The sequence below is a fragment of the Corylus avellana genome, chromosome ca2 (assembly GCF_901000735.1).
Source record: "Corylus avellana chromosome ca2, CavTom2PMs-1.0".
Lineage (NCBI taxonomy): Eukaryota > Viridiplantae > Streptophyta > Magnoliopsida > Fagales > Betulaceae > Corylus > Corylus avellana.
Window position 1 is genome coordinate 45,754,259 of NC_081542.1, and position 26,631 is coordinate 45,780,889.

At 36.8% G+C, this 26,631-nt stretch overlaps 1 protein-coding gene and 1 pseudogene across 1 annotated transcript; both read left to right on the top strand.

The window, feature by feature from the left end:
• Positions 1–795: 795 nt before the first annotated feature.
• On the top strand, positions 796–13,495 carry LOC132170744 (uncharacterized; annotated as a pseudogene).
• Positions 13,496–14,837: 1,342 nt separating this feature from the next.
• On the top strand, positions 14,838–23,132 carry LOC132169982 (G-type lectin S-receptor-like serine/threonine-protein kinase RKS1). Its single transcript, XM_059580915.1, has 14 exons — positions 14,838–16,122; positions 16,207–16,344; positions 16,517–16,659; positions 16,831–17,041; positions 17,127–17,364; positions 17,444–17,594; positions 17,682–17,984; positions 19,936–21,199; positions 21,285–21,422; positions 21,536–21,726; positions 21,880–22,090; positions 22,185–22,422; positions 22,531–22,681; positions 22,770–23,132. Exons 1-14 carry the CDS (start codon positions 14,838–14,840, stop codon positions 23,073–23,075), a joined length of 4,968 nt encoding a protein of 1,655 aa, XP_059436898.1. The 3' UTR covers positions 23,076–23,132.
• Positions 23,133–26,631: the final 3,499 nt, after the last annotated feature.

Sequence of the window (26,631 nt, forward strand, 5' to 3'; positions counted from 1 at the left end):
TATTCTACCTGAGCATGACTATAGTAGCACCTACCCTCTGGGAGCCGCACAGGAGAAACCTAAATGGTAGGAACCGCATGCGCTTCTTGAAGTTTGACTGAGCCATAACCTAACATAACAAAGTAAGATATACCAACCTACGCTTAGTTTAAGCGGCTTGTTAACATTGGCTATGAACTCCAAGAAAGCAACTCAAATTTTGACAAAAAAACAGAGTGATTATTTAATCTTTTATGTTCACTTTCTAATTCCACTAGGCAATGCAATGCTTATGTTCTGATACTGAATTTGAATTACTTTAGCATATCACAATTGCTGTTTACAAAAGTTTCTTGCTCATGATTGTTACTAGTCTGCTGATTTAACTACGAAGTCAGTAGAATTTGTCACTTGTTTACTGGATATTATTTGGGAAGGAAACATATTTGAAGAATTCCTACATTTAAGGAAGCCTCATTTGGTGCCGTTTTTGCAAATGAAAGTTCAACGGAGTTGAATAAAGTTTCCAGTTATTATTTGTTTAGCATTTGATGTATGCGGTGTCGAGTGTTGCATCTCCTCTAGAGTTGGGTGCGTTTTGGGAGTTCACTGTCGCTTTAGATGATGGATTTGGTGGACACTTCACACGTTTAAATGTCAAGTGGGCTGGACGACATATCTGACTCACATCATAGAAAGTCCACACACGCAATTGTAACTGACTAGCGAAGCAACACTAGTATTTATTAATCAACTTTTTGGTTCCAATCAATGGAGGGAGGCCAAGTCGTAAAAGAAAAAGAGTGAGCTTAAAAAATGGATGCTGATAAAATGTTCAAGTCTTTGATTCTGTTCATTCTCTTCTTCTTCATCCCATTTTGCACGTCCATTGACACCTTGAAACCAAACCAATCCATCAAGGGCGGTCAATATTTGATGTCCAAAGAAAAGAACTTCGCCTTAGGCTTCTTCAACCTGGGCATCTCTAGCTATTGGTATCTGGGTATTTGGTATTTTAAAGTGACAGTAAAAACTGTGGTGTGGGTTGCAAACAGGAACAATCCTATCAATCGCTCCTCTGGAGTTCTCTCAATCAGCCAGTATGGAAACCTTGTCCTCCGCGACGGCTCTAACCATCTTCTATGGACTACAAATGTTTCTGTCCAAGGAACAACCTCCAGCGTAGCTCAGCTTCAAGATTCAGGCAACCTTGTATTGGTCCAGGACAATAACAAGAACATGATATGGCAGAGCTTTGACTATATATCCTACAGATACTTTGCTTCCAGTTAAAGCCATGAAGGTTGGGTTGAATTGGAGAACAGGGATGCACTGGTTCTTAACATCTTGGAAATCACAAGATGACCCTGGAGCTGGGGACTACATCTATAAGCTAGATCCTGCTCGCTTTCCACAGTTCTTCTTGTATAAGGGTTCGACCCCATTATGGCGGACTGGTCCATAGCCATGGGTATTAGTGACAGAAAAAACCTTGTCTGATTATGAAGCCAATTTTGTTAGCAATCAGGAGGAGATATCTTACTCCTACTATCTTGATGACCCTTCAGTCCTCACAAGATTAGTGGTGGACAGCTCTGGAGTGCTCCAGCAACTGATGTGGAATGAAGGTGATCATCAATGGAAGGAACTCTGGTCGGCGCCTAAATACCGGTGTGACAAGTATGGGCAGTGTGGTAAGAATAGTATATGCAGTGCTGACAATATGAATAGGTTCGAGTGTACTTGTTTGCCAGGGTATGAGCCCAAGTCTCCGAAGGATTGGAGTCTCAGAAATGGTTCTGAGGGGTGTGTGAGGCAGCAGCCAGGGTTGTCGATGTGTAGGAATGGGGAAGGGTTTGCGAACATGGGGCGTGTGAGGATTCCTGATTCACCAGATGCATCTCAGCTTGACACGAGTATGAGTGGTGAAGAGTGCGAAAAGGGGTGCTTAAGGAATTGTTCTTGCACGGCTTTTATCACCTTAGATATTGATAGGAAGGGGATTGGTTGCTGGACATGGTATGGTGAATTGGTGGACGTTGCAGGGTATACAAATGGAGGGTTTGATCTAAATGTTCGTGTGAATGCGAGTGAATTAGGTATCCTTCTTTGCTTGCTTGAATTTTCAGTAGTTTTCGTTTGTCTTTTCACTTTCTGGATCATGGTTTACTTTTTTCCCTTCAGCCAATAATACAAAGAAGTCCAAAGGTTTTCTTGGCAAAAAGTGGGGGCTGGCTATTGCATTATCATCTGCTGCAGTGGCATTGTTTCTGTTATCCTTACTAGCCTATATATGGCTAATGAAGTAGAGGAAAGCAAAAGGTAAATAACATAATTAGCACAGTATTTATTATTCAGGAGTCTTCTGCAAGATGTTAGGTACATTAACTCGATTTCAAACTTGTATTAAGCAATTTCTCTCAATATGTTTTAAGGACAGTGAAGAGAAAATCACACAATCAATCGTTAAACTTTACTGCTACTACAGGCTCTTTGCAGGCCAATGAACTCGGAGATGGTAGTGGGCATCCTAATTTACTACTTTTTGATCTAAGACGTGGAAGCCACTGACAATTTCTCTCCGACCACCAAACTTGGGCAGGGTGGTTTTGGCTCTGTTTTTAAGGTACTGTTTCAACTATTTTCTAACATTGTCAATATCTTGCACATTTTTGTTTCTCTTTCACATCCAAATATTGTGTGTGAATAGGGTTATTGAGGCACAGCTAACCGATACACACAAGGAGTCCCTCCTATCTACAATGATTCTGATGCAGATAAATAGTGTTTGAATTTTGTATTTCAAAGAGTTTTATTTTAGCATTACTTTTTATCTTGTAAAGTTTATTTATACACGTGAAGTAGTGAAATTCTATAATCTCAAACACTATTTCTGGATCGAGCTCGTATTCTTCAAATATGAACTCATCTTGCCACTTTGCACAAAGGCAATGCCTCCATCTCAGAGTACTTTCAACGTGTCAAAATCTTATGCAGCATGCTTGCTGCTGCGGGGCAGTCTCTGACTGATGATGAATCACTTTCATTTTACTTGCTGGTTTAGGGTCAGATTTTGATCCCTTTGTGACTTCTATCATAACTAGACTCATTACCATGAATATTGAAGAGCTCTACAATCATCTTCTTAGTCATGATGAAATGAGGATTGATCATCAAGTTTGAATCATGATTTCAGGGTCAATTATCTAATGGACAACAGATAGCTGTAAAAAGGCTGTCCAAAAGTTCAGGACAAGGAATAGAAGAATTCAAAAATGAAGTAATGTTGATTGCAAAACTTCAACACAGGAATCTTGTCAGAATCTTAGGTTGTTGCATTTAGGGAGAAGAAATGATGCTGATTTACGAGTACATGCCCAACCAAAGCTTGGACTTCTTTATTTTTGGTAAGTTTACGTTTTAAAAATCTATCGCCTTCATTTGCTGTATGTTCTGTTGTTATATATGATCTGTGTGTGTGAAAAACAATACAATTGAAGTACATAAAATCACATTCTTTAACATGATTTCAATCATTTTTTGAGTAGCTAGAGCAAATTTTTGTTGTAGATGATAGAAGAAGTTCATCCCTGAATTGGAGTAAACGCTTTGAAATCATCATGGGGATTGCACGCGGGGTTTTGTATCTTCATCAAGACTCAAGATTAAGAATTTTTCATAAGGATCTTAAAACAAGCAATGTTCTACTAGACGCTGAAATGAACCCCAAAATTTCAAATTTCGGTGTAGCCCGTATATTCTAAGGGGATCAAATTCAAGACAAGACAAGCAGAGTTGTAGGAACATAATAAGTATCAAATACAAACACACACAGACACAGTTGTAAGAAACGCACACATTGCACACAGATAAAAGAGAATTTAAGCACAACACAAACTTTAAGATTACCTTTCACACTAATCACATAAACCGATGTCAAGACGATCTTTGATGTTGTTCAAGTGCAGTGGTTACATGCCTCCAAAATATGCAGTATTTGGAAGATTTTCAACAAAATCCGATGTCTTTAGTTTTGGTGTCATATTATTGGAGATAGTTAGTGGCAGGAAGAATAGCAGTTCTTATTGAGAGCACCCTTCCCAAACTTTGATAGGGCATATAAGCATCATAAAACAAAAACCTTTACCATTTTCATTTATAATATAGTCTTTTATATATAATGCTACGGACCACACAGGTCTGGGAACTGTGGAGAGAAGACAGAGCCCTGGATATAGTTGATTCATCAATAAATGAGTCCTATGTTTCCCATGAAGTCTAGAGATGCATTCAAGTTGGGCTTCTATGTGTGCAAGAAGATGCAATGGATCGACCAACTATGTCGACAGTTCTTCTCATGCTTAGTAGTGAAACAGCTACTCTTCCTTCTCCTAAACAGCCTGCTTTCATTTTCAGAAGACCTTCCAATGATTTTGATTCACTCGTAGGTGGAGGACCTTATTCTATAAATGAGGTGACAATAACTTATTTTGAAGCTCGCTGAAGGTAAATATGGATCGACCAACTATGTTAGTTTCATTTAAATTGCTTCATTTTCAGTTATTACTGCTGCCAACACTCTTACTAAAATGTTTCCAGGTAGGTACAAGCACCCTGACTTGGTCGCTTATCAAAAGATTCAGAAATTGAAGCTCCTGCTGCCTCTGTTCAGCTCCTCTGTGTTAAGTGTAGATAATATTATCTCATCATATATATATCTATATATATATATATATATAAGCCAAGTTTTGGCTTAGAGAATGTGTAGAATTGCGACACGTGTCCACAACTAGTCCTATTAAAAAGTACTTAGAATTGCAACACGTGGCATTTTAGATGTTAGCCTTTTAGTGAGACAATTAAAACATAGAGGTTTTATTTGTAATGTATTGAATTGTCTAAATGAAGAAAACAAAAGGTTTTTAAATTCTCTCTTTGTCTCTCTCTCTTTATCTAATTTTCTTTTCATCTTCTCTTGCTTTATGTTTATATCTCAATATAAGATAATTATAATATATTTAATTGTCTTAATGAAGAAAACAAAAAGTTCACAAATTCTCTTGTCTAGAATTGCGACACGTAGCGTTTTATATGTTAGCTTTTTAGTGAGACAATTAAAACATAAGGGTTTTATTTGTAATGCATTGAATTGTCTGAATGAAAAAAACAAAAGCTTTTTAAATTCTCTCTTTTCATCACGTATAGGCTTTATGTTTATATCTCAATTGCGACACGTAGCGTTTTAGATGTTAGCCTTTTAGTGAAACAATTAAAACATAAAGGGTTTTATTTGTAATGCATTGAATTGTCTAAATGAAGAAAACAAAAGTTTTTCAAATTCTCTCTTTCCACATTCTCTTGCTTTATGTTTATATCTCAATGTAAGACAATTAAAACATATAAGTTTTATTTGTAATATATTTAATTGTCTTAATGAAGAAAACAAAAGGTTCTCTTTATTTAATTTTCTTTTTATCTTATCTTGCTCTCTCTTTATATCTCAATGTGAGACAATTAAAACGTAGGGGTTTTATTTGGAATGCATTTAATTGATATCTTAATGAAGAAAACAAAAGGTTCTCTTTATTTAATTTTCTTTTTATCTTATCTTGCTCTCTCTTTATATCTCAATGTGAGACAATTAAAACGTAGGGGTTTTATTTGGAATGCATTTAATTGATATCTTAATGAAGAAAACAAAAGGTTCTCAAATTCTCTCTCTTCTCTCTGTTTATTTTTCTCTTTTCTTCTCTTGCTTTCTATTTATATCTCAATGTTTCTTTATAAATTTCACACTCAATTGAGGAAAAAGATGAGAGAGAGGGAGAGAGAGTTTCCAATAGTTGTTTCTCAATAAAAAATTATACTACAGTTTTTTTTTTTTTATTTCTTTTTTTTTCTTTTCTTTTTTTTGTTAGAACATTTATTTTCCATTATATTAGTAATATTGTCATTTTATATGTTTATTTGCGGGTGCTTATGTTCTTCCATTTTTGTTTTTGTCTCCTTCTTTTTTTTTTCTTTTTTTTTTTTTCTGCTTTTACTTAAATTATACTACAGTTATTTTCTTTATTTATTTTTTATTTTTTCCTATAACAGTTATTTTCAATTTTTCAATTGTTGTTTCTCAATGAAAAATTATACTACATTTTTTTTTTTTTCGTTATGCTAGAATAGTTATTTTCAATTATATTAATATTTTCATATTCTTTATTTCCGGTGCTTATGTTCTTCCATTTTTTGTTTTTGACCCTTATTTTTGTTTCTAATTTATATATTATTTCTTATTCAAATGATTATTTTTCTTTTATAAATTTTACATTGAATTCAAGAAATGTTAATAATGAGAGAGTTTCTTTTCGTAGAAACTCAATTTTTTCAATATATTTCACTCTCAATATTTCGATCGTAGATTTTTTTTTTTGTCTTTGTTTTCTTATGTCTTAAAATTAGTTTCATTTACTTTTATATAAGTGAAGGATGGTTGAAAAGAAAAAATCTATTTAACAAAACCTTTTCTAATATATGTGGATTTCATTGGAACTGAGAAAAATATAGAAAAAAGAGTTCTTTTTTATTATATTAGTATTTTTCATTTGTTGACATTTTTTTTGGTCCTTAATTTCTATTCTAATTTATGTATTATTTTTCATTCAAATTTTATTAATTTTATTTAATACAAGTTACAAATTTTCTTTTGTAAATTTAATTGACTTTTGTTGTTCATTTTTGTTTTTGCAAATTTTCTTTATTTCTTTCTTTTTTAAAAGAAAAATCAAACTACCAACATTCTTTTGTTTACAAAATTAGTAAACATAATTGTAATCATATATCAACATGCTCATTTATTTTAGAACACTTCTTTATTTTTGTCAGTGGTATCATTGTTAGAAAAGAGTGAACTTTCAGGAGTTGGAACTTTCTCCTCACGAACAATTTTTTTGAGAAGTGGTATCATTGTTGAAATATAATGATTAATCAATCATTTTCTATAATTGATTAATCTAGGTTTTTATTTTGAATTTTTTTTCCTTTATATTTCATTTTAAACTACATATATGGGAACAAATATTTAACACGTTTCAATTTATAAGAACTAAAATTTATGAATTTTTAAATTTATTGGATATGTGGGTTTATGCTATTAATTAAAAACTATGGTTTAAAATAATATTATGAGCATTTGTCATTTTTGATAGCTAGTTTGTTAATTAAGAGAAGAAAATAAAATTTGTTGTTAAAAAAAAAAAAAAAAAAACCAGGCGCATAGCAGGAGCTCTAGGCTAGTTTTATTTGAAATACATGAAATACAAACGTTGAACTTTCCTGGTATCAAATCATTACAAGAAGCTGATCAGTTTTGGTCATCCCCAGTATTTGAAAACAAACACATACAAGTTATTGTGAACTGGTCAAAGGCATGAATCATCATCATAATTAGTACCCGCCAAACCCGAACAGTAACCGGGTCTAACGGATACCTGTTAGACCTGAACATTAACCGTATTTGGCGGGTATACTTGTCAGACCCGTTGGGTAGACTTGCCAGACATTGAAATTAATTGGCACTACAAAAATGCTGAAAATTTTTAACTATGAGTTTTTGACGTGTTAATAGTATTGACATGTCAAAAACCCCTTTTGACGTGTGCCTTTTGACGTTTCTCAACGGTCAAAACGGGGGTGTCAAAAATTTTAGATTTTTGACGTATCTACAGTGCTACATCAAAAAATTTTGACGTGTTGGAGATAACACATCAAAAAGAATTTTTTTGACGTGGCGATAGTTTTTGACACGATTAAAACTCGAACCCAATAAGGCTAAATCCAATACCTATTTTTTTTTGTCGTGTTCGTGTCGAATTCGAGGATCATGTCAAAATTGCCAGCCCACTATTATCTCATTTTATTTGAAACACATGAAATAAAAACGTTGAACTTTCCTGGTATCAAATCAATACAAGAAGCTGATCAGTTTTGGACATCCCCAGTATTTGAAAACAAACACATACAAGTTATTGTCAACTGGTCAAAGGCATGAACCATCATCGTAAATGAACCCCAATCGTGTGTAGCTTTCGTTGACTAGCTGTGCTTAGTGAAATACATTTTATGCAATATCTGGTCTTCTCGTGAAACTTATAGTCAAAAAATTTAGACTAAAGGCCTAATAATTGTTAATCAAACGAGAATCCAATTATATAAAAGTCAAAAGTCCAGCGTGGTAGACAGGGTTGAATTAGAGGACCAGGATGGACCAGTTTTAAAACATAATTATGGAATTATACAGACCGAGAAATGCTACTTTTTATACTTATTGACCTTTTTTTTCTACATAAAAAAGCTTATTCAAAGGACAATATAATTGGTAAAACTCTACGAAGTTCTATTAGGATTTTCTACATCAAAAAAGCTTATTCTCAATTTTTCTACATCTGTTTCCGTCTGATTTTAACCGATGATTACTCAGTTTTTATCAAAAAAAAAAGAGGCTTTTGTATGTCTATAAATTTTTTCAAAAAAGAAAAAATCTATAAATTATTTTTTAACACGTCCTAACTATTAGTGTGTGCATTATTACAGTAATTTGAAAAATTTTAAATGATGTAGCATTATGTAGATTGTTTTAAGGAAAAATTACACTTTATTCTCCAAAGTTTGAAGCAATTTTCAATTCGATCTCTAATGTTTCAATTTTTGTAATGCACCTCCCCAAACTTTCAAATTTTTGCAATTCGACTTCCAATGTTTCAATTTTTGCAATGTACCTTCTCAAACTTCTAAATTTTCGCAATTTGACAGTTCCGTCAGTCAAAGCTATTTTGACTGACGAAAGAGTGATCACGTGACTCGCACATGATCAGTGTTGGCTTTTTTTTTTTTTTTTCCCCCAAAATGGTCCCCACCCCAACCTCTGATCACTCTCTCTCTCTCTCCTCGCCGACGAAGATGTCGATGACAGTTGCCCACCCACATGTACCTTCCTGCGGCCGTAGTGCAAGTGGTGAATCAGCACCTCCACCATCTCACTCACGGAGAAGCAATTTTTCACCATCTTCATCAGACGATCTTAAATGGGCAATTTCTGACGCAAAACCTTGACGATCCCGACCATCTCGTCCTTCCATTCCTCCTCGGTATCGTCAAATCCATAAATAGGCGGTGTAGGCGCATCATCAGGACATTTACTCCCTATCATTTCCTTCAATCTCCGATCAAATTCGCCATTGTTCCTCAAAGAGTTCAACGCCACCAAGCTCCCAAATAGCTTCTCGTTGAAAAATACTTGCGGTAAGGACGAGCTTCCAGTCCTCTCCATGAGCTCCTTCTCTCTTTGAGGGTACATAATGACGTGCAGTCCCTACAATTCGATCGAGAGAAGAAGCTAATTCGGCCTTTGAGTTCGACGTTGCTCTTGAGGAGGTGTCGTCGACGTCTTTGTCGGCAAGGAGAGAGAAAGAGAGTGATCGGAGGTTGGGATGAAAAGCATTTTGGGGGAAAAAAAAGTCAACAATGATCACGTATGAGTCATGTGATCACTATTCCATCAATCAAAACGGCTTTGACTGACGAAATGATTGAATTGCAAAAATTTGAAAGTTTGGGGTGGTGCATTGCAAAAGTTGAAATATTGGAGGTCGAATTGAAAATCGCCCCAAACTTTGGGGGGTAAAGTGTAATTTTTCCTTGCTTTAAATGCAATAACTAAAATATTAATTGTAAAATAAATCATTTCTATTTCACTTAAAATGAAGACGATCAAGGGAGAATCCATGGCTGCTCTTGCAGGGATTGATTTTACTATCTTACAAGGCTACAACAATTTGTTGATTGAGGGTAACTCTTTGGTTTCCATCTTAGCTATTAACAATCAGAATCTCTTCACCGAATGGACCATTGCTCCAATAATCGCCAACATTCAGTTGAAACTTCAACATTTTTAAGTTTGGAATGCTACAAAAATTTCTAGAAGTGCGAACTTTCCACCACCTCTCCAACATTCAGTTGAAACTTCAACACTTTTAAATTTGACTCTCATGAAGTCTTTACACGTTTCTCTCTTTTTTTCTTCACGAATGTGGCGTCCCTCTGGGCATTCCATTTAAGCATCACCAGTCAAGCAAAGGCTGCGTGTGTGGACTTTCATGCGTCAATTTGTAGCCGAAGCCTGTCTGACAAGTTGAAAAGTACAACAAAGATGGCCTTTAGCATTTCTCATCATTATTTTCTCCCACTACAACTTCAAATAGTTTTTTAAGATCACTGGCTTGGAACTCGATACTGAGAAAAATGTTCCATTCTTTGGTTCTCTTCATTCTTTTCTTCTTCCCATTTTGCAGGGCCATTGACACCTTAACACCAAACCAGTCCTTCAAGGACGGCCAATTTTTGGTGTCCAAAGAAAAGAATTTCGAATTAGGCTTCTTCAGCCCCGGCAACTCTAGCAATCGGTATCTGGGTATTCGGTTTTTCAAAGTGAAAGAACAAACTCTGGTGTGGGTAGCGAACAGGAATGATCCGATCAATGGTTCCGCCGGATCAGTTCTCTCAATCGACCAGCGCGGAAACCTTGTCCTCTACGACCGTTATAACCGTTCTCTATGGTTTACAAATGTTTCTGTCCAAGGTACAATCTCCACTGTAGCTCAGCTTCTAGACACGGGAAACCTAGTATTGGTCGACCGGGAAGATAGCAAGAGGATTTTATGGCAAAGCTTCGACTATCCGACAGATACTTCGCTTCAAGGCATGAAGCTTGGGTTGAATCGGAAAACCGGGCTGGACCGGTTTCTAATATCTTGGAAGTCAGAAAATGACCCCGGAACAGGGCATTCCCTCTATAAGGTAAATCCTGCCGGCTCTCCACAGTTCTTCTTGTATAATGGTTCGACGCCGTATCGGCGGAGTTGGCCATGGCCATGGCCGTGCTCATTAGCAAAAACAAGAACGTTGGATTATAAGAGCAATTTTGTTTACAATCAAGACGAGATATCTTACACTTACTCTCTTGATGACCCCTCGCTCATTACCAGATTAGTCCTGCAAAGCTCTGGTTTACTCCAGCTACTTGAGTGGGATGATGGCGATCTTAAATGGAAGGAACTCTGGTCAGCACCCAGATACCGGTGTGAGCGGTACGGACTCTGCGGTCCATACGGTACATGTAGTCCCGACAATTTTAACAAATTCGAGTGTACGTGTTTGCCAGGATACGAACCAAAATCTCCAAGGAATTGGTATCTCAGAAATGGCTCTGATGGGTGTGTGAGGAAGCAGATGGGGTTGCCGATGTGCGGGAATGGAGAAGGGTTTGTGAACGTGGGGCGTTTGAAGGTTCCTGATACCACCAACGCCGTTTGGGTGGGCATGAGCATGAGCAGCGCAGAGTGCGAGAAGGCGTGCTTGATGAATTGCTCTTGCACAGCTTATGTCAGCCTGGATATTAATGGAACAGGGATTGGTTGCTTGGCATATTATGGTAAATTGGTAGATGGTTCAGTGAATATAGATGAAGGGTGGGATCTAAATGTTCGTGTGGATGCTGCTGAGTTAGGTACTCTTCTTTTCTTCCATTTTCTTGAATTTTCAGTTCTGTTTTTTTTTTTTTTTTCATTGCTTGGATCAAAGTTTACTTTTTTCTCCTCAGCGATGTACAAAAGGAAGTCCAAAGATTTTTTTGGCAAAAACAGGGAGCTGGTTATTGCAGTATTATCTGTTGCTGTGCCATTCTTTCTTGTATCTTTATTAGCCTGTATGTGGTTGCTGAAGAAGAGGAAAACAAAAGGTAAAGAAACTCACTTGCATTGTATTCTGCTAAGTCTTGGTAAATTAAGTGCTCAATTACGAATTTCTAGTAAGCAAATATTTCCCAATGTGTTTTACGACAGACAAGAGAAAATCGAACAATAAATCATTTAGTTTTACTGGTACCAAAAGCTCTTTGAGGGGAGATCAGCTCGTGGAAAGTAATAGACATCCGGATGTACATGTTTTTGATCTAAGCTGTATAGTTGCTGCCACTGACAACTTCTCTCCCGCCAACAAACTTGGGGAAGGTGGTTTTGGCTCTGTTTTTAAGGTACAGCCACATTTCATCTATGACAGTTTCAATATCTAGCACGTTTTTGTTTATTGTGGGGGTGTAAAAAAGGTTCACTCATAGCTACAAGTAGCTCAAGTTTGGATCATGATTTCAATTTTCAGGGTCAATTATCGAACGGACAACAACTAGCTGTAAAAAGGCTGTCGAGGAGTTCAGGGCAAGGAATAGAAGAATTCAAGAATGAAGTTATGTTGATTGCGAAACTTCAACACAGGAATCTTGTCAAAATTGTAGGCTGTTGTATTCAGGAGGAAGAAAAGATGCTGATTTACGAGTACATGCCCAACAAAAGCTTGGACTTCTTTATCTTTGGTATGTCAGATAATTTCTATTGCTCTGTTTCCTTTCTTTGTTGTATGGTGTTTTACATCAACACTAGAGCAAAATTTGGTTGTAGATGATACAAGAAGTTCATCCCTGAATTGGAGTAAACGCTTTGAAATCATCATGGGGATTGCACGCGGGGTTTTGTACCTTCATCAAGACTCAAGATTAAGAATAATCCATAGGGATCTTAAAACAAGCAATATTCTCTTAGATGCTGAGATGAATCCCAAAATTTCAGATTTCGGAGTCGCCCGTATATTTGACGGGGACCAAATTCAAGATAAGACAACCAGAATTGTCGGAACATAGTAAGTATCAAACACAAACATAGACAGAAATTTAAGGTTACCTTTTATGCTATTCACATCTGATATTGTTCATGTGCAGTGGTTATATGCCACCGGAGTATGCAGTATTTGGGAAGTTTTCAACAAAAACAGATGTCTTTAGTTTCGGTGTCATATTATTAGAGATCGTAAGTGGCAAGAAAAACAACGGCTCGTATCAGAAACATCCTTCCCTAACATTGATCGGGCATGTAAGTAACAGAAAACAACAATCTTCAGCATTTGCATGATTTTCTAAGACAGTCAATCTCTTATAGATAATGCCATGAACCGCACAGGTATGGGAGCTGTGGAGAGAAGACAGAGCCCTGGACATAGCTGATTCATCAATAAATGAGTCATGTGTTTCCCATGAAGTCTTGAGATGCATTCAAGTTGGGCTCCTATGTGTGCAAGAAGATGTAAAGGATAGACCAACTATGTCGGCTGTTCTTCTCATGCTGAGTAGTGAAGCAGCTGCTCTTCCTTCTCCTAAACAGCCTGCTTTCATTTTCAGAAGAGCTTCCAGTGATTTGGATTCAGTCGAAGGTGGAGGACTTTATTCTGTAAACGAGGTGACAATAACTAATGTTGAAGCTCGCTGACGGCAAAACCATTTTGTGATTGCCTTTAAAAAAAATAGAGCTTTTGCGTATAGAAAAAGTTGAAAGAGTATTTTAGGATAAGTATTATTTTAGAGCAATTCATTTTTTACCATCCGGACCTATTTTTGCCCTTCATGTAATTCCAAATAGGCTAAAAGTTCTAGGTAGCAGCATTTGAATTTTTTTGTAAGTCTTTGTAAGTTCATTAAGCGTTTGTTTGAGATTGCATTAAAAAGGTAAAAACTACTTTTAATATTTAGAAAGATGTGCCAAATAAAAAACTGGCATATTTGGAAAAAACAATTTCAAAAGTGCTTGTTTGACTTTTTACTCTAAAAATGGTCAAAAACACGTTTTTAAGAAAATTTTAAAATTGAAACTTTTTATAAAAGTTGGTTATGACTTTAACAACTCTACTTCCTAAAGTAATTTCAAACATGCTCTAACTAGGTGCTATCCCATCTCATCCATACCAGCTATGAGCTATCCCTCAGCTACTTCACGTGTCGTCTCGTCTTCTTCTACAAGTTCATTTTACCACTTGTCATATGTACTCACGAATACTTACATTTATATTACATCAATCAATTTTTTTTTTTTTTTTTATTATTATTATTAAAAAAATTTGTCCCAAAAAACATGTGCACAAGAAAAGAAGTCTAAAAACTTGTTTGAGATTGCATTAGAAAGCGTAAGAAATACTTTTAATATTTGATGAGAAATGCTAGAATCTAATAAAAACTTCATATTTTGTCTATAAAAGTTCATGTGGCAAGATGCCACATTATCTTTTTTGTGGAGGAAAAAAGACAACAAAAAGAAGATGTGGCATCTTGTCACATGGACTTTCATGGGTAAAAATGAAGTTTTTATTAGATTCTAGTATATCTCATATCTTAAAAGCTGTGCTAAACAAAAAGCTTACATGTTTTGTAAAAAAATTTACAAGTATTTCATACTCTAAAACTTTTTCTGAAAAACTTTTTTTTTTTTGACTTTAAATGCTCTCCTTCATTAACACAATTCTAAATATGTTCTAAAAGTCCGAAGCCTACCGTGACGTGCACGGTGGCTGGTGACTTGGGAAATAAAAGTCCCTACCCGATACAAGGCAACCACTCCTAAATAGCCACAGCTCTAATACATTTTGGCAAGCTATTGTGTGTTGCTGGTTTGATGTTTGCTACTCGATACAAGGCAACCACTCCTAAATAGCCACAGCTCTAATACATTTTGGCAAGCTATTGTGTGTTGCTGGCTAGATGTTTGATTAATTGGTTGTGTGATTTTTTTCTTCTACTTATGTCTTGGGGCATGTTTTAATGTCAACTGGGCTAGACCACATGTACAGAGACATAACTGAAGTCTACACGCACAATACCAGTATATATATGTTAACGACACAAATTTCCTCCTAACTCTATTTATATGTTAGTCAACTTTTCGGTTCCAATCAACGGAGGGAGGCCAAGTCCTAAAGGAAAAGAGAGCGCAAACATGGATGCTGAGAAAAGGTTCAAGTCATTGATTCTGTTCATTCTCTTCTTCTTCCCATTTTGCACGTCCCTTGTCACCTTGAAACCAAACCAATCCATCAAGGGTGGCCAATATTTGATGTCCAAAGAAAAGAACTTTGCCTTTGGCTTCTTCAACCCGGGCAACTCTAGCTATCGGTATCTGGGTATTTGGTATTTTAAAGTGACAGTAAAAACTGTGGTGTGGGTTGCAAACAGGAACAATCCTATCAATGGCTCCTCTGGAGTTCTCTCAATCAACCAGTATGGAAACCTTGTCCTCCGCGACGGTTCTAACCATCTTCTATGGACTACAAATGTTTCTGTACAAGGGACAACCTCCACCGTAGCTCAGCTCCAAGATTCAGGAAACCTTGTATTGGTCCAGGACAATAACAAGAACGTGCTATGGCAAAGCTTTGACTATCCTACAGATACTTTGCTTCCAGTTAAAGACATGAAGCTTGGGTTGAATCAGAGAACAGGGATGCACTGGTTCTTAACATCTTGGAAGTCACAAGATGACCCTGGAGCTGGGGACTACGTCTATAAGCTAGATCCTGATCACTCTCCACAGTTCTTCTTGTATAAGGGTTCGACTCCATTATGGCGGACTAGTCCATGGCCATGGATCTCATCAGCAGCAGAAACAACCTCGCCTGATGTTAAAACCAATTTTGTTTACAATCAAGATGAGATATCTTATTCCTACTTTCTTGATGACCCTTCAGTCATTGCAAGAGTAGTGGTGGACAGCTCTGGATTGTTCCAGCTACTTATGTGGAATGACGGTGATCATCAATGGAAGGAACTCTGGTCAGCGCCTAGATACCGGTGTGACAAGTATGGGCACTGTGGTAAGAATAGTATATGCAGTGCTGAGTATGACTATAGTGATAGGTTCGAGTGTTCGTGTTTGCCAGGGTATGAAACCAAGTCTCCGAGGGATTGGAGTCTCAGAAATGGTTCTGAGGGGTGTGTGAGGCAGCAGCCGGGGTTGTCGATGTGTAGGAATGGGGAAGGGTTTGTGAACGTGGGGTGTGTGAAGATTCCTGATTCACCAGATGCATCTCAGCTCGACACGAGTATGAGTGGTGAAGAGTGCGGAAAGGGGTGCTTGAGGAATTGTTCTTGCTTGGCTTTTATCACCTTAGATATTGATAGGAAGGGGATTGGTTGCTGGACATGGTATGGTGAATTGGTGGACATCACAGGGTATACAAATGGAGGGTTTGATCTAAATGTTCGTGTAAATGCGAGTGAATTAGGTATCCTTCTTTGCTTACTTGAAATTTCAGTTGTTTTCATTTGTCTTTTCACTTTCTGGATCATGGTTTACTTTTTCCCTTCAGCTAAGACTACAAAGAAGTCCGAAGTTTCTCTTGGCAAAAAGGGGGAGCGGGCTATTGCAGTATCATCTGCTGCAGTAGCATTGTTTCTATTATCCTTACTAGCCTATATGTGCCTAATGAAGAAGAGGAAAGCAAAAGGTAGATAACGTCACTAGCATTAATGTATTATTCTGATATATCTGTTTTCTGCTTAATGTGAGGTGCATTAATGCTCGATTTCAAATTTGTATTAAGCAATTTCTGCCAATATGTTTAATGAAAGTGAAAAGAAAATCACACCATCAATCATTAAACTTTACTGCTACTAAAGCCTCTTTGCAGGAGAATGAACTTGGAGATGGTAGTGGACATCCTGAGTTACTGCTTTTTGATCTAAGATGTTTGGTGGAAGCCACTGACAATTTCTCTCCAACCAACAAACTTGGGGAAGGTGGTTTTGGCTCTGTTTTTAAGGTATAGTTACAATTCTTTTCTAACATTGTGAATATCTTGCACATTTAGTTTCTTTTTCACAATCCGACATTGTGTGGGAATGGGGCAAGTTGGTTTACTGAATGAGCAAATTGCGCTTAATTGTTAAAGCTTATATCTCTGAGTAAGCTCAAGTTTGAATCATGAATTCAGGGTCGATTTTCTAATGGACAACAGATAGCTGTAAAAAGGCTGTCCAAAAGTTCAGGACAAGGAATAGGAGAATTCAAAACTGAAGTACTGCTGATTTCAAAACTTCAACATAGGAATCTTGTCAAAATTTTAGGTTGTTGCATTCAAGGAGAAGAAAAGATGCTGATTTACGAGTACATGCTCAACAAAAGCTTGGACTTCTTTATCTTTGGTATGTCTGATCATTTCTATAACTATATTGCCTTTCTTTGTTGTATGGTGTTTTTCATCAACACTAGAGCAAAATTTTGTTGTAGATGATACAAGAAGTTCATCCCTCAATTGGAGTAAACGCTTTGAAATCATCATGGGGATTGCACGCGGGGTTTTGTATCTTCATCAAGACTCAAGATTAAGAATAATCCATAGGGATCTTAAAACAAGCAATATTCTCTTAGATGCCGAGATGAATCCCAAAATTTCAGATTTCGGAGTTGCCCGTATATTTGACGGGGACCAAATTCAAGATAAGACAACCAGAATTGTCGGAACATAGTAAGTATCAAACACAAACATAGACTGAAATTTAAGGTTACCTTTTATGCCATTCACATCTGACATTGTTCATGCCCAGTGGTTATATGCCACCAGAGTATGCAGTATTTGGGAAGTTTTCAACAAAAACAGATATCTTTAGTTTCGGTGTCATATTATTAGAGATTGTAAGTGGCAAGAAAAACAACGGCTCGTATCAGAAACATCCTTCCCTAACGTTGATTGGGCATGTAAGTAACAGAAAACAACAATCTTCAGCATTTGCATGATTTTCTAAGACAGTCAATCTCTTATAGATAATGCCATGAACCGCACAGGTATGGGAGCTGTGGAGAGAAGACAGAGCCCTGGACATAGCTGATTCAACAATAAATGAGTCATGTGTTTCCCATGAAGTCTTGAGATGCATTCAAGTTGGGCTCCTATGTGTGCAAGAAGATGTAATGGATAGACCAACTATGTCGGCAGTTCTTCTCATGCTGAGTAGTGAAGCAGCTGCTCTTCCTTCTCCTAAACAACCTGCTTTCATTTTCAGAAGAGCTTCCAGTGATTTGGATTCAGTCGAAGGTGGAGGACTTTATTCTGTAAACGAGGTGACAATAACTAATGTTGAAGCTCGCTGAAGGCAAAAGCATTTTAGGATTACCTTTTAGAAATAGAGAAAAAGTTGAAAGAGTTCTTTAGGATAAGCCTTATTTTAGAGCAATAAATTTTTTACAAAACAGATTCATTTTTTTTCCTTTTAACACAATCCCAAACGGGCTCTAATAGTTCTAGGTAGCAGCATTTGAATTTTTTTTTTTTTTTTTGTAACTCTTTGTAGGACTAATTAATACTGATAGTGCTTTCCATTCCATAGAAAATGTAATGTCTTCTTCTTTCTTTTTGGCTGAAAATGAGAGCTATTAATATTTCCATATCAAAGCTCCCCAACATGGTCGGTTATCAAACGATTCAGAAATTGAGGCACCTACTACCTCTCTAGTTAATATGTTTAATTAATTTAACAAGATAGTTAAGCTTCGTTGTATATTCTATGTACATCTTCCATAATGGTTAATTTGACCAAAAAAAAAAAGAAAATTTGATTTAGATAAATGAAAGATGTACAGCAGAGTATGATGTCCTGTATTTTTCTTTTCCGGGCAAATACAAACACAAAACAAAAACAAATAGGAAAAATAGAATCTTTTTACAGTTTTAAAATTCGTATTTTTCTCATTGCTAGAATAGAAACTTTGAGGATGTTCTGGTTTCGTTTTGTTTTATGTAAAACCCAATAAAACTTCAGAAGTGTTCAGAATTCCATTGCATTCTAGAGAAGTGTTTGTTATAATTCAATGCATACCAATTTATCAGAATTGGTATGAACAAATAACTTCTTAAAAGCAGAGTGACTCTCCTCACGTTAAGAGCAATTTTCTTTTTTTATAAAGATTCCGTACAAACACAAGTTATTTTCAATTCGTCAAAGGCATCAGTCGTCATCATCATCATCATAAAAAGAGACCCCAAGCACATAGCTTGTGTTAAGTCCGGTCCTTTCACGCAAATTTTAGTTGAAAATCCAGACTTAAGACCTCAAGAAAGTTAACAAAAAGGGGATACGACTTATCAAATGTCCACGCCACCGAGAGGGGACAGAAATGGCAAGCTTGAATTCCACAAGGATAAGGATCCACAGTCCAAATTGCTAGCTAGCAATTTGAAAAGGTAATACGAGAGCTTTCATATGCGATCCACCTTTCCAAGTAAGTAGCCAAACCGCTCAAAATTTATTTAGACATGTAAGGCTATATAAGATCTCTCATACTGTTTCAATTATTAGCAATTCGAACATATAATTCCTTAAAACGGGGTGGACCGGTTTTAACAAACTTGGTACTTAATCCGGGAACTAGCTAGGGAGTCCTCCCACAAGCTCAATATTACTGGCTCCCTACCCTTAACATAGTTAAATCACTGGGCCGAATAAACTGATTTAGTCTCACATACCCAGCAATCATAACAATGCAAGAAACAAACCTTCTTTTAGGCGTTTCGTCAAACTTGCTCCACGCTAACTGTACAAGGAAAAAACGAACTAGCCTATACCTTTTTGGACAAGGAAAAGGTAACCCAACTAGCTGCAGTTATTGCATCTAGAACCAGTCCCATCAGATAACTCGATGGAGCCGTATTTGACCTGTAAATCTCAATAAAGTATTTAAAGACTAATGAGCTTTTACATGTCCGTTTCTTATAATTATATAATCACAGATCAATATCATTGACTGACGAATAACGTTTCTCGGACTAATCCTCAATGGTGACCGAAGATTTGGTAAAAATTCAACGTGGGCCTATTTATTCTCGAAGTGTGTTCAGACATTGGTAGACGACTTTTGCAGGCATATCCAATTCTGGGAAATGTTTGACTCGTTCTATTTCTTAGCATGCACGCATGTTAGTGTCTAACAGTGGTTGGCTCAGAATATGCCTTCATATATATACTTATCAAACGAACTTCTTTCACAAATTCGTTTCCCATATAAACTTTTCATAATTGTCAATTAAACCAAAAAAAAAAAAATGTTGAAGTCTTTGATTCTAGTCGTTCTTTTCTTCTTCCCATTTTGCACGTCGATTGACACCTTAACACTAAACCAATCCATCAAAGATGGGCCGGACGGCCAATCTTTGGTGTCAAAAGAAGAGAATTTTGCATTAGGCTTCTTCAGCCCCGGCAACTCTAGCTATCGGTATCTGGGTATTTGGTATGTTAAAGTAACAGTAAAAACTGTGGTGTGGGTTGCAAACAGGAACAATCCTATCAATGGTTCATCCGGAGTTCTCTCAATCAACCAGTACGGAAACCTTGTCCTCTACGACAGTTACAACCGTTCTCTATGGTATGCAAATGTTTCTGTTCCAGCGACAACCTCCTCTGTAGCTCAGCTTCTAGATTCAGGAAACCTGGTAATCGTTCAGGAAGGCAACAACAGTGTGTTATGGCAAAGCTCCGACGACCCTACAGATACTTTGCTGCCACGCATACAATTTGGGTTGAATCGGAGAACCGGGGTGGACACAATTTTAACATCTTGGAAATCACAAGATAACCCCGGAACAGGGGATTGCCTCTATCAGCTAAATCCCAACGGCTCTCCACAGTTCTATTTGTATAAGGACTCGACCCTGCATCGGCGGAGTTGGCCATGGCCTTGGTGTTCATCGGTAGATACAAGATCGGTTGATTATAATATCAACTTTGTTTACGATCAAGAAGAGATATCTTACTCCTACTTTTTTGATGACCCCTCGATCATTACGAGAATGTTCCTGAACAACTCTGGATCGATCCAGCTACTTAGGTGGAATGATGGTGTTGGTCAATGGAATGAAGTCTGGTCAGCACCCAGACTCCGGTGTGAGAAGTATGGACTATGCGGTCCATATAGTATATGTAGTTCTGACAATATTAATACTTTCGAGTGTTCATGTTTGCCAGGATATGAACCCAAGAATCAAAGAGATTGGTATCTCAGAAATGGTTCTGAGGGGTGTGTGAGGAATCGGACGGGGTTGTCGATGTGCGGGAATGGAGAAGGGTTTGTGAAGGTTGCAGGTTTGAAGGTTCCTGATACATCCTATGCCGTTTGGGTTGGCATGAGCATGAGCAGCGCAGAGTGCGAGCAGGAGTGCTTGAGGAATTGCAATTGCACAGGTTATGTCAGCGTGGAGCTTAATAACACGGGGACTGGTTGCTTGGCATATCATGGTGAATTGATGGACAGTACAGGGGATGAAGATGAAGGGTGGGAGCTAAATGTTCGTGCTGATGCGACTGAGATAGGTATTCTTCGTTGTTTTCTCTTTAAATTTTCATTTCTGTCTTTTCATTTCATGGATCAAGCCTTACTTTTTTTTTTTCCCTTCAGCCAAGTATAAAACGAACACCAAAGGTTTTCTTGCCAAGAACCGGAAGCTGGTTATTGCAGTATTATCTGTTGCTGTGCTCTTGTTTCTGGGATCTTTACTAGCCTGTATATGGTTACTGAGGAGGAGGAAAACTAAAGGTAAATAAAGTAACTTCCATGGTATTCCACACGTGTGTGTGTGTGTGTGTGTGTATTAGTGCTCAATTACGAATTTCTAGTAAGCAATATTTTCCCAATTTGTTTTACGACAGAGAAGAGAAACATGAACACTCGATCATTTAATTTTACTGGTACCACAAGCTCCTTAGAGGGAAATCAGCTGGAGGCAAGTGATAGACATCCGGATGCACTTGTTTTCGATCTAAGCTCTATAGTTGTTGCCACTGACAATTTCTCTCCTACCAACAAACTTGGGGAAGGTGGTTTTGGCTCTGTTTTTAAGGTGCAGTCACAATTCATTTATGAAATTGTTGATATCTTGAACATTTTTGTTCCTTGCTCATATTCCATTATTGTGAAGTTGTGAATGGAGAAAGAGTGTTTTTTTTATTGCTTAATAGTTGCGTGTAAGCTTAAGTTTGGATGATGATTTCAGGGTCAACTATCAAATGGAAGACAGATAGCAGTAAAAAGGTTCTCAAAAAGTTCAGGGCAAGGCATAGAAGAATTCAAGAATGAAGTCATGTTGATTGCAAAACTTCAACACAGGAATCTTGTCAAAATTTTAGGCTGTTGCATTGAGGGGGAAGAAAAGATGCTGATTTATGAGTACATGCCCAACAAAAGCTTGGACTTCTTTATCTTTGGTATGTCTGCTTTCAATAAATCTATTGCCTTACTGCATTTTTCAACACTAGTTAAATCACATTCTGAGTACGCTGGAGCAAAATTCTGTTGCAGATCATACAAGAAGTTCATCCCTGAGTTGGAAGAAACGCTTTGAAATCATCATTGAGATTGCTCGTGGGATTTTGTATCTTCATCAAGACTCAAGATTAAGAATTATTCATAGGGACCTCAAACCAAGCAACATTCTATTAGATGCTGAGATGCACCCCAAAATTTCAGATTTCGGCATGGCTCGCATATTCAAGACAGACCAAATTGGAGACAAGACAACTAGAGTTGTTGGAACATAGTGAGCACCATGCATAAACACACATGCACAGACTTTAAGATTACATTTGTTGATGTTCCATCCTATGCATTGAATTTTAAGATTACCTCGATCTTGTTTCACATGCAGTGGTTACATGTCACCCGAATATGCAGCATTTGGGGAATTCTCAACAAAATCAGATGTTTTTAGCTTCGGTGTCATATTATTGGAGATTGTAAGTGGCAAGAAAAATAACCATTCTTATCAGGAGCATCCTTCCCTGACATTGATAGGGCATGTAAGTAACAGAAAGCTACAAATCTTTCTCATTTGCATTTTATGAAACACCCTTTACAGATGATGATATATATGATCGAACCACACAGGTCTGGGAGCTATGGAGAGAAGATAAAGTGATGGGTATAGTTGATTCATGCATAGATATTGAGTCATATGTTTCCCATGAAGCATTGAGATGCATACAAATCGGGCTCTTGTGCGTGCAAGAAGAAGCAATGGATCGACCAACAATGTCGGAAGTTGTTCTCATGCTGAGTAGTGAAACAGCTCTTCCTTCTCCTAAACAACCTGCTTTCATTTTCAAAAGAGCTTCCAAGGATTTGGACTCAGTAGCAGAGGAAGGACCTCATTCTGTAAATGAGGTGACAATAACTAAGGTTGAAGCTCGGTAAATGTGAAACTGAATTTCTTCTATACAGATTTGTGGGAGTATCTAACATTTCTGTTTCAAGTCCGTTAAAAAATTGCATTTTTTTCTTCTTTTCAGTTACTACTACTAATAATAATGTTAAAAATTTTATCTAACTAGAGGGTTCGTAATTTTTGACAGGGCCGGTGAATTTGACACGAAATTAAAGCGGTTAAAATTTAGTAAAATAGAATTCAGGTCAAACTGGGTTAATCCGATTAGACTCGATTAATAAACAGGAAACCCACATAATCTGTTGTTACTGTGCACAATAATGATGAATAATATAAAATCGATTTGAGAGAGATTAAGAGAGAGTCGAGACATAGACTTAACATATTTCGACAATGTGCCTACGTCCACATAGATTGCGGCTGTATTTTGTTATTAGTGATTCATGGTTACAATATATATATATATATATATATATATATATATATAGGAAAACCCTAATTGTACTGATGCATTTTGAAAATCTCCAAAATACCCCACTCCATGAACGTTGCTTTGCTCCGTCTTCTTGGCCAACCACTGGTGTTCTAATATGAGCTACTAGTTTCAACATAATCCATATCAATTAAAACATTTTTTTTTTTAACATTAAAAAATTTAAACCCTAAAGTCTAAGGCAAAAAATTACCTTTCATTAAAGATATAACTTCGGTAGTGTAATTTATTTTCATGTTCAATGATTAAGAATTATAGTGCCAATATTTTTGTACAAAATGGCATTTTCATGCTTAATAATTGAGAATTTTATTAATTAAACGGGTTATACAAGTTGGGTCGGATCATATCAACCCAACACGTACGGCATGTTTATTGTATGATTTATACAAGTTGGGTTAGGTCGGGTCGCCCGCCTATTTAAATGAATTATGTCAAAGTTGATGAAACTGGTTCATTTAACTAAATGTGTTCGGCTTTAATTAACTCATATAATTTTATACTCATACCTCGCTCGCAATACGATCCAAATCCGATACACAAACACCAACTGCCACCTAAATCTCCATTATGCTTACACCCCACATAATTATCATCGTCAAAAATAGACCCCATGCTCATCCTTATGCTGTTGACCATGTGCCTAATGAAATATATTTTACGCAATGCCCGTCTTCTTATGCAACTAATTAATTTAGTTTAAAATCCAGGCCAAAGACTTGGTAATAGTCAATCAAATACTATCAATGGGTGGTAGCCTGCAGGCTGCAGGGGTGGTTCCCAAGCCTTCTAGAATTCTCTTTACTAAACATCAACTCGATTCAAAACTTGGACATTCAAATCGCTGCAACTTAATTTTGACAAACGAATTTGCAAATATTCATGTGATTCGGCTTAATATTACCAATAATTTTCCCTCCCCCGCCCCTTTTAATTTTGTCGCTCTTAATCCTAAAAGAAGAACGAAATGAGGAATTGTTAGGAATACTTCTAAACAGAGTGGGAAGTGGCCCATTTAGTAACCGAGCGTACTCAAAAATGGTCACATCCAGAGACTTTAGAAGCAAGTTAAAAATGAAAAGAAAAGAGCTGTTGTATGCAGACAACAATGATCGGAGCACACAATCAATCTGAGAAGAGATGACCTTTGTTAAGAGCTAAAATGGCCGAGAAAAAGGTAATCACCTTCAAGCAAGACAGAAGAGCAGCCATGAAGCAAAACAAGTCAATACCAAAGAGGGCAACATAATTAGCTTCACCAAAGGAGGCATCCAAGGGCAGCAGCCTAAGAGTGGGACTGCCACAATCTAGCCTTCATGGTTACTAAGGAGAGCCGAGGCCACACTGAAGCAAGGACGGACTGCAACATCAAAATTAACTTTGAAAGACCCAATAGGAAGGGAAACCCAGGAAGCCGGCAGGGAGGGCCAGGTTGAATTGCAAGCTTTTATTTCGATAAATTTAATTTGGGGGTTAGGGCCCATGGCTGATGATGATGGCTCTCCTTGGTCGACCCATACATGAAGAGGGAAGTGTTAGAAAAGAAGCACAGCCATCACACCCCATACCATCAACCTCATTTCATAATTGTCTGCTAATGCCCTATCTCATCTTTCTGATAAATGTTAGAGCACTTTCAATTCTATATTTTTAGATGCATACTTTCTAATGTGCTGTTAAAAATTATCATTAAATCTAAAATTTAATAATAATTAATTCAAAATCTAATAATAATTTTAGTATCACATTTGGGAGTGTGGGAGTGGGAGTGTGTGTAATATTTCTCTATCGTTTAATCAATTCACTAGAATCCTCTATATTTCATTTGAAATTAATAGTCTCTATTTCATTGTTAGGATTTAAATTGTTGGTAAATCGAACAATGTATATATGTCATATTATTTAAATTTTTTTAAAAGGCATGTCAACATTGACTTGACGTGCATCGTTAGATACGCAAACTTTAAATCTTAGTTATAAATGAATACTATCAATTTCATTTAAAATTGAGAAGATTCTTGTCCTTAATTCTAAGACCCCCGTTTTCTTCTCCATGAAGATCGATCATGTAACACCCCGGTCCCATATTGGGAAGATGAGAAGTTTATAAAGATAGTCATGGGTGCTAAGTCCCACATTGCCTAGTTACTAGGTGAAACTGGGCTTTATAATGAATTCTAGGAAAACTCTAAATTGACTAGTCCTTTTGGAGTGATAGCGCAGATGTGGCTAGCACTTTTCTCTGGGTCATTACAAGTGGTATTAGAGCCACCTAGTAACGCCAGACCATGTGGTATTAGATCATTGCATGACGTGGTCCTGATGAGGACGTCAGGAATTTAAGAGAGGGAGTTTGTAACACCCCGGTCCCATATTGGAAAGATGAGAAGAAGCCCACATAGAATAGGTAGTTTATAAAGATAGTCATGGGTGCTAAGTCCCACATTGCCTAGTTACTAGGTAAAACTGGGCTTTATAATGAATTCTAGGAAAACTCTAAATTGACTAGTCTTTTTGGGGTGATAGCACAGATGTGACTAGCGCTTTTCTCTGGGTCATTACAGATCATGTTATGGAATGCAAAGGGTAATGGTGGTAGTTGAAATATTGTTAAAAACCACACTTTTATCTCATCACTATTTTACTTCACTAACATGATAGTGTCAATTGGTCTTTGGATTGGACTTGACAAAACATCAAGACTTTATTAACTTTACCACAATAATAGAGTAAGATAGTAATGTGAAGGAATTCGGTAGGTCTCATGACAATAAATATAAGTAAATGCATATATTCTCTTAGTTGACTATACAGTGACAGTTAACAACAAAATTGAACTAGTCATTCTATAATAAATATGGTCGATGTCTTGACTTATCTTTAGTCGTCAATTAAGGACAAAGTTTTTTAAAATGCATATCTAAATCACATTTTTAAGAACAAATGTCATATATATTCTTGGTTAATTTTATTAAAAATGTATATGAGAATTACATATTTTAAGAATAAATATTAATTTAATAGACTGAATTGTAAGAATTTATTCTTAACCCAATTTGAAGAAAAAATTTGCGTAGGTACTACGCAAGAAG